The sequence below is a fragment of the Oncorhynchus keta genome, chromosome 29, assembly GCF_023373465.1.
Source record: "Oncorhynchus keta strain PuntledgeMale-10-30-2019 chromosome 29, Oket_V2, whole genome shotgun sequence".
In the NCBI taxonomy this organism is placed as follows: Eukaryota; Metazoa; Chordata; class Actinopteri; order Salmoniformes; family Salmonidae; genus Oncorhynchus; species Oncorhynchus keta.
In genome coordinates this window covers 40,716,325-40,725,237 of record NC_068449.1, presented here as the reverse complement: position 1 = coordinate 40,725,237, position 8,913 = coordinate 40,716,325, and the positions used below count along the sequence as shown (strand labels likewise).

At 41.7% G+C, this 8,913-nt stretch overlaps 1 protein-coding gene across 1 annotated transcript; it reads left to right on the top strand.

The window, feature by feature from the left end:
* The first annotated feature begins 4,879 nt into the window (after positions 1–4,879).
* On the top strand, positions 4,880–7,476 carry LOC118362897 (ADP/ATP translocase 2-like). Its single transcript, XM_035743618.1, has 4 exons — positions 4,880–5,099; positions 5,920–6,406; positions 6,539–6,679; positions 6,858–7,476. Exons 1-4 carry the CDS (start codon positions 4,989–4,991, stop codon positions 7,013–7,015), a joined length of 897 nt encoding a protein of 298 aa, XP_035599511.1. The 5' UTR covers positions 4,880–4,988; the 3' UTR covers positions 7,016–7,476.
* Positions 7,477–8,913: the final 1,437 nt, after the last annotated feature.

Here is an 8,913-nt window from a genome sequence, read left to right as displayed (position 1 = left end):
AGGGGTATCAAATTCCAGTCTTTGAATGATGCTGTGTCTGCATGTACAGTTGAAGTCGGAAGTTTACATACACTTAGGTTGGAGTCGTCTTTCAAGCACTCCACAAATTTCTTGTTAACAAACTATAGTTTTGGCGAGTCGGTTAGGACATCTACTTTGTGCATGACATAAGTAATTTTTCCAACACTTGTTTACAGACAGATTATTTCACTTATGATTCACTGTATCACAATTCCAGTTGACTGCCTTTAAACAGCTTGGAAAATTCTCGAAAATGTGGTCATGGCTTTAGAAGCTTCTGATAGGCTAATTGACATAATTTACATAATTTGAGTCAATTGGAGGTGTACCTGTTGATGTATTTTAAGACCTACCTTCAAACTCAGTGCCTCTTTGCTTGACATCATCAGACAAGATCTCAGAAAAAAAATTGTAGACTTCCACAAGTCTGGTTCATCATTAGGAGCAATTTCCAAATGCCTGAAGGTACCACATTCATCTGTACGAACAATAGTACGCAAGTATAAACACCATGGGACCACGCAGCTGTGATACCACTCAGGAAGGAGTCTCCTAGAGATGAACATACTTTGGTGCGAAAAGTGCAACTCAATCCCAGAACAACAGCAAATGACATTGTGAAGACACTGGAGGAAACAGGTACAAAACTATCTATATGCACAGTAAAATGAGTCCTTTATCAACATAACCTGAAAGGCTGCTTCCTTCAAGGAAGAAGCTACTGCTCCAAAACCTCCATAAAAAATCCAGACTACGGTTTGCAACTGCACATGGGGACAAATATTGTACTTTTTGGAGAAATGTCCTCTGGTCTGATGAAACAAAAATAGAACTGTTTGGCCATAATGACCATTGTCATGTTTGGAGGAAAAAGGGGGAGGCTTGCAAGCAGAATTACACCATCCCAACCGTGAAGCACGGGGGTAGCAGCATCATGTTGTGGGGCTGCTTTGCTGCAAGAGGGACTGGTGCACTTCACAAACTAGATGGCATCATGAGTAAGGGAAATTATGTGAATATATTGAAGCAACATCTCAAGACGTCAGTCAGGAAGTTAAAGCTTGGTCGCAAATGGGTCTTCCAAATGGACAATGACCCCAAGCATACTTCCAAAGTTGTGGCAAAATGGCACAGTCAAGGACAAAGTCAAGGTATTGGGAGTGGCCATCACAAAGCCCTGACCTCAATCCCATGTAATGTTTGTGGGCAGAACTGAAAAAGCATGTGCGAGCAAGGAGGCCTACAAACCTGACTCAGTTACACCATCTCTGTCAGGGGGAATGGGCTAAAATTCACCCAACTTATTGTGGGAAGCTTGTGGAAGGCTACCTGAAACATTTGACCCAAGTTAAACAACTTAAAGGCAATGCTACCAAATACTAATTGAGTGTATGTAAACTTCAGACCTACTGGGAATGTGATGAAAGAAATAAAAGCTGAAATAAATAATTCTCTCTACTATTATTCTGACATTTCACATTAAAATTAAGCGGTGATCCTAACTGACCTAAGACAGGGAATATTTACTAGGATTAAATGTCAGGAATTGTGAAAAACTGAGTTCAAATGTATCTGTAAACTTCCGGCTTCAACTGTATGTTTTACAAATATACACTTCAACAGTGTTTACCAATCAATGGTTACACATTGTAATTATGCAATAGACTAGAAACATGATTTAACTAGTTAAATGCTGACTTGTTATTCATATACAGTGGGGAGAACAAGTATTTGATACACTGCCTATTTTGCAGGTTTTCCTACTTACAAAGCATGTAGAGGTTTGTAATTTTTATCATAGGTACACTTCAACTCTGAGAGACTGAATCTAAAACAAAAATCCACAAAATCACATTGTGATTTGCATGATTTTCACCATCTGCATGATCCAGAGGAGGAATGGTAGAAGGTCATGTGGTCTGATGAGACAAAAATAGAGCTTTTTGGTCTAAACTCCACTCGCCGTGTTTGGAGGAAGAAGAATGAGTACAACCCCAAGAACACCATCCCAACCGTGAAGCATGGAGGTGGAAACATCATTCTTTGGGGGTGCTTTTCTGCAAAGGGGACAGGACGACTGCACCGTATTGAGGGGAGGATGGATGGGGCCATGTATCGCGAGATCTTGGCCAACAACCTCCTTCCCTCAGTAAGAGCACTGAAGATGGGTTGTGGCTGGGTCTTCCAGCATGACAACAACCCGAAACACAAAGCCAGGGGGCGGCAGCGTAGCCTAGTGGTTAGAGCGTTGGACTAGTAACCGGAAGGTTGCGAGTTCAAACCCCCGAGCTGACAAGGTACAAATCTGTCGTTCTGCCCCTGAACAGGCAGTTAACCCACTGTTCCCACATCAAGCTCTGAACCTTTACACTGGATCATTGCAGCTGGCTAGCTTCTGTCTGAGTGGCTACCTGGCTAACGTCTCTGTCCCGAAGCAAGCACCAGTTAGCCTGGAGCTAGGCCCATCTCCCAGCTAGCTAAAGTGGTCCATCAGCCACAATCGTTTTGAAGGAATCTCCAGTTAAGGTATCTGTAGGAATATGGAAGATAATGTTATTATTAGACTTTTACATCACCAGGTCATTGTGGATTACTAAAGTAGAACAAATCATGATAGCATTGGATTGATAGATGCATGTGCACACACATGTGCATGTGTAACATGTGACAAGGATAGCATCACACATGAATACATAAATAACACTTGAAACTTGATGAGCTGATCATTTGAATCAGCTGTGCAGTGCTAAGGCAAAAACAAAAATGTGCCCCTCTGAGTCCCCAGGACCAGGACTGAGAACCACTGTTCTTCCTCTGCAGACAGGCTTTCGCTGCTCTCTGTATCTGAGGACAGAAAACATCACAAGAAACAGACTTCAATATGCTCAAACAAGACAGAACTGAATATTGTGTTACTATTATCTCTGTCCTCACTTCTAGGGACTGGAACCTCACAAAAGTACCTGCCCTATCCAGAATAGCCTACTCTCTCACTTTGATAGTTGGGGCTGCTATCCTTTCACCCTCCTCCATGGTAGTTAGCTAGCTCCCTACAAATGCATTGAGTTTTTTTAAAGTGATAAATACATCAAGATAGCCAGCTAATATGAAGTTAGGTAGCTGGTGATATTTAATCCACTGAGCCAGCCAACTACACCGTATGTCAAGTTGGCTAAATAGCTAGGTTAGCAACTCATTTTAGTTAGCCTGCACTGTTGCTAATTAGCTAATAATACATCGTTTTTTTTGTACATTTTCAAAATGTATTTACTTATTTGAATATGTTCTCCCAGCCATGTATGTGTACGATTGGAAACGGTGCAGCAAAGTTTGTTTGTCACCAGAGCGTTTTAGAGAATATTACTATTAAACTATTTACCCATTTAATAACCAGACCTTCATACAAACTTGCTCTGCTGAATTCTTAACGCACAATCGAAAAGCTGCTGTGTGCTGTCATATGCAGATAGAACGCCCACAGATCGAGCAGCATTTCACCGCTTGCGAGTGAACACTAGCTGCTACTCGCATCACTCTTACTCGTTGCATAACTGTAGTCATATAGTGAAAATAAATCCCACCTATTCATTTGCGTAATTAGCATATTGCAATGTACGTGCGCGTAGGATTTGGTCCCATTCCAAGGCACTGGTCAAGTTCCTACGCACGTCGAGGACGGAGCGACGCACTTGTAGGCTAATTATCGGTAGACGTCGAAGCCCCCAGCGCGCACACATGACCTATTCGTGTAAGATCTCTTGATCTCCACGCTGTAGCGATGGGTCTCATGGAAAGGCTGACGCGAGGAGCATGTACAGACTAGTAGCGTTGTGCCTGGAGTTTGAAACGAGGTGGGCTTCTATAATCACACAGACCCATTAGCCTATTAGTTATTAATGGGATCCGGCTGGCATTCACCTACATTATTATTTGTGAAAGGGCAAATCAATGGTCTTGGTGCAGATATTTTATAATTAACCTGGTAATCAGGGTTGTAAGTATAGGCAAAGCCTATAGGAAAATAGTAGGCTATATTCTTCCCAAACAGTGCAGACTATAGACAGCAAGTAGGCTGACTTAACATTTATTTGATTAAAAACATTATTTTAGGTACATTATTGGGGCGGCAGGGTAGCCTAGTGGTTAGAGCGTTGGACTAGTAACCCGAAGGTTCAAACCCCCGAGCTGACAAGGTACACATCTGTCGTTCTGCCCCTGAACAGGCAGTTAACACAAACGCATCATATGCTACAGGTCCAGGCTATGAAGCAAATCATTAATAACATCACATTTTTAAAGAGTTGGCAAGCGATGCCAAAGTCTTCAAAGTCGCATGCGCTAACCAGCAACAATGTCACCTTCTCGCCCTCGCTGTTAAGGTGTGCATTTTAATGGCCTCATTGCGAGGCCTATCACATTTATCAGAACAATAAGACCTATTTTGAATTATGGAGATACATTTGAAAGCTAAGCTTAAAATTACATTTTAAAAACATAGCCTAGCCATGCGTTAATTTCACATTGTATCATGGTTCCCACCCTAAACTGCGATACAACTTTGGCCTAAAGAATAAATAGTAGCCTACAAATATAATGATAAATAGCTGCGATGTTGTGGTGTTATTAATTAGCAGAATAATACATATCATCTAACACCACGGTGTCATTGGAAAATGACTTGAATTTGCCCTTTAAAAGACCCTCAGTGTTCCATTAAACTTTATTTAATGGACATGGCTAAGATTTGAACCTTAACCTAGGATATTTATTTAGCCTAGCCAATCTGTTCGACCGTCTGCATATCCATCATCCCCAAATTCTCGCGATATATAGCCCAGATATATTAGGCGGGATGAGGGTGCTTCCTCCACTTGGAGGGGCGTTGGGTTTCTTTGAGGGTGTCTTGGTGAGGACTGTCTGGAACATTTAGGGTCTGACCTCTACTCCACGAGGAGGAACTTGAAAACATGTCGGACGCGGTGGTTAGCTTCATTAAGGACTTTTTGGCCGGTGGCATTGCTGCTGCTATCTCCAAGACAGCTGTTGCTCCAATTGAGAGAGTAAAGTTGTTGCTCCAGGTAAGCTTAAGTGAGAATAATTGTTTTTCAGTCTCAGTCATAAAGTTACTATATTATTGGTTATCCATTGAGTGCGCAGAAGTCACACTTTGAGAGTAAGATTGTAATAAAATTACATACATTTCGCAAATGCAATTCCTGCAGACAGACATGCGAAAAGCGCTTTGGAGACGTTTCTTACGCACGTGACTTGTAGCTGTCCAAGGTGCTATAGAGCTTTCTAATTGGATTCGATAGGACTCAGGAGTTGTCCTTTCGTTCACCGAATCATATGAAACCGAATCATATGAATTTCAGGTCATTGAAGAAAAAGTACTATTTTGAATAACAAGTTAATTTATTTTATGTGTTCTTTGTATTTTTAGTGTTGATTTCAAGTACACGTAATGTTAAGTTTCGATTAATAGGATCATAATTAATTACGCCAAAATATCGATAATCGTTTGGATATAAGAGCAGCGATATTTTGTTTAGGCCTAGGCTACAGCTAAATTTATCCAGACGCATGCAACCCAATACGCACAGACCGTGCTCAAGTGACATGAAGTAATGGCCAGTGTACAACAGCGCTGAGAATAGCTGATTATAACAGAAATTGCACACATGCATTCGCACAAACCCGTGATTATTATTGAATTAGGAATTTGTCCCAACAACAAACTCAATATTTTTAGGCTCTTGCTATAAGATAAACCTCAGTTGCTAAATACAAAGTAGGCCTAAAGCACAATGGGAAAATCCGATTGACATGCTTTTTTTTTGCTTACTGAATTGAGGATCAATTTAACAATTATTTGTCTTCTGTTGTTCTGCTCTCCAGGTCCAACATGCCAGCCAACAAATCACAAAGGAAATGCAGTACAAAGGGATCATGGACTGCGTCAGGAGGATTCCCAAGGAGCAAGGCTTTATCTCCTTCTGGAGAGGCAACCTGGCCAATGTGATCCGTTACTTCCCCACCCAAGCCCTCAACTTTGCTTTCAAGGACAAGTACAAGAAGATCTTCCTTGGAGGAGTGGACCAGAAGACACAGTTCTGGCGTTGGTTCGCCGGTAACCTGGCATCTGGTGGCGCGGCAGGTGCCACCTCTCTTTGCTTCGTTTACCCACTTGACTTCGCCAGAACCAGGCTTGCGGCCGACATCGGAAAAAGCGGAGCCGAGCGAGAGTTCAGCGGTCTTGGCAGCTGTCTCAGCAAAATCTACAAAGCCGACGGTATCAAGGGTCTGTACCAGGGATTCAATGTGTCTGTCCAGGGCATCATCATCTACAGAGCTGCTTACTTCGGAGTCTACGACACAGCCAAGGGTGAGGAGCATGAGCTAAAGTCAAATCATAAATCTAAGTAGCTGTTTGCAATTGGGACGTTGTTAAAAGTCGTGTATTTTACAAAGAAATAGGCGCAGAATCCCAATTATGTTGCTCTACGTCATCTTCTAGGTATGCTGCCCGACCCCAAGAACACGCACATCTTCGTCAGCTGGATGATTGCCCAGAGCGTCACCGCAGCCGCCGGTATCATTTCATACCCCTTTGACACCGTCAGACGTCGCATGATGATGCAGTCAGGACGCAAATCAGGTGAGCCAGTTGTAAGCCTACTCGTTGATTCATATCAATGAATGGCCTACTGTAACTGATCCATGGAAATATTCCATTGGTTTTATGGATGCGCACAGTACGCTTGGCAAAAGTTATTGAGTTTCCTACAGTAGGCCTATATATCGCATTTTAATGATCAATGTGTCAAATTCAATAGCGGACATCATGTACACTGGCACAATCGACTGCTGGAAGAAGATCGCCAAGAACGAGGGAGGAAAAGCCTTCTTCAAGGGGGCCTGGTCCAACGTAATCCGAGGCATGGGCGGTGCCTTCGTCTTGGTGCTCTACGACGAGATCAAAAAGTACACATAAGCATTCACAACTCCCTAAGGAAACCCTTCACCACGTCTTAATTGTATCATATAATGATAACAGCTTGGGTGAATTATCGGGGTCGATGTGTATTCTATTGAGCCAGCCCAGGAGTTGGTTGCTAGTTATCCTTCTCGCCAGTGTATTTGGTAAAGTGAGCAACGCACTGACTCTGAAACCTGTATATATCTTACCCAAGATGTAGCAAAAGAAAAAACACCTCCAGGCCTACCAGTTGACTGTCAAACTGGTACAATTTTTTTTTTTCAATTGAATTACATGCCTACTGCAAACAGATTGCATCCACTTTTCTCAGTTCTTTCTCTCATAGTAAGCAAAAGGAATGTACTCTTCACAGCAGCTGCTGTCTACCAAGGACCTTATGTTCCTGTGTTGTGTATCTCATGTGTCCCACAATAAACATTATTTTAATAAGAATAAAGATGAAAAATACCTACTAAGCCCTCTGCTTTGGTGCATTCCTTTGTCATTCATATTTGTTTTATTGAAATATTGTAATGTATACAATATATAACATAATATAGAGTATAACATAACAATAGGTCAAAACATTTAGGTAAGGTTTACTAGTTCCAGGCTCTGACTTGGGCTATTATAGGATTAGAAATATCCATCCCATTTCCTTGGGCTTCTATAGAGATCCTTCTATTGGGAGCCAACCTAGAACCTCATATAGCACAGTGTCTCATTAGCTGCCATGCTTCATAGTCTGTTATGTATGTAACAGATGCAATACAAATCCAATATTACTCTCATTTTCTCAAATATCAGGTTTTACCAGTCTATACATACACATTACTATAAATGTTGGGTGAAGGGGTGACATAAATAGACAAATGTATTACTTTTCATGTGCTAACCATCATAAACCAATTTATTTGAGTAAGCTTATAGTACCAATTAATTACAACTACTAATTAAGTATTTTCCTTGTTTTGTTCTCTTATGATTTATATCAATCAAATGTAATTATAAAGCCCTTCTTACATCGTCTGATGTCACAAAGTGCTGTACACAAACCCAGCCTAAAACCCCAAACAGCAAGCAATGCAGGTGTAGAAGCACGGTGGATAGGAAAAACTCCATAGAAAGGCCAGAACCTAGAAAGAAACCTAGAGAGGAACCAGGCTATGAGTGGTGGCCAGTCCTCTTCTGGCTGTGCCGAGTGGACATAACAGAACATGGCCAAGATGTGCTGGGCCAGTCATCACTGGCACCTAGCATGTCACTCACTTGTTGGACTTCTGACCATGACACAGCCAATCACTGGCCTATATCCCCTGCCACTGTTGTAGCCATTGTGTGTGTGCGTGTGACATGTCATTGTAGGGGATAATTATTCATATCCACACCATGCCAGATATGCTGTCCGCTTAGTGTGTCTGCATTGGCAGTCTTTGTTGCCATGTGGGTGCTATGCGGCTAACGGGCCTACAAAAGACAGCTGCCACAAGTGGGAAAGTCCTGCAGACTTTGTTTGAGCTCCTTTGACCACGGACAGACATGAGTGGTACGGCAACAAGCAGCTTTATTGGAAAACGTCAAGAAATTTGCACAGGATCACAATAAAAAAATATATTACTAATTCTCCCATGATATTCTAAAAAAGCTTTACTAGTACACAAATATATATATCTCTCTCATTATTCATCATAATGTAACAACAATAACAGAAACATTGATGAAAAGTTCCACTTGAACACATTTCACAAGAGTGGAAATACAGCATGGCATACTTAGTACTTACTCCATTCACTAAGCATATTGATAGGCACCACCTGTCACGTTCTGACCTTAGTTCTTTTATTTAGGTCTTTGTTTTAGTATGGTCAGGGCGTGAGTTGGGTGGGTTGTCTGTTCGTTTTTCTATGTTGGTT

What these genes read in the sequence shown, in the direction of transcription:
- LOC118362897 (XM_035743618.1), top strand. Translation starts at nt 4,989, where the DNA reads ATGTCGGACGCGGTGGTTAGCTTCATTAAGGACTTTTTGGCCGGTGGC. An exon ending in GAGTAAAGTTGTTGCTCCAG is followed by an intron (nt 5,100 to 5,919) that starts GTAAGCTTAAGT and finishes TCTGCTCTCCAG; the next exon opens with GTCCAACATGCCAGCCAACA. An exon ending in GCAGTCAGGACGCAAATCAG is followed by an intron (nt 6,680 to 6,857) that starts GTGAGCCAGTTG and finishes CAAATTCAATAG; the next exon opens with CGGACATCATGTACACTGGC.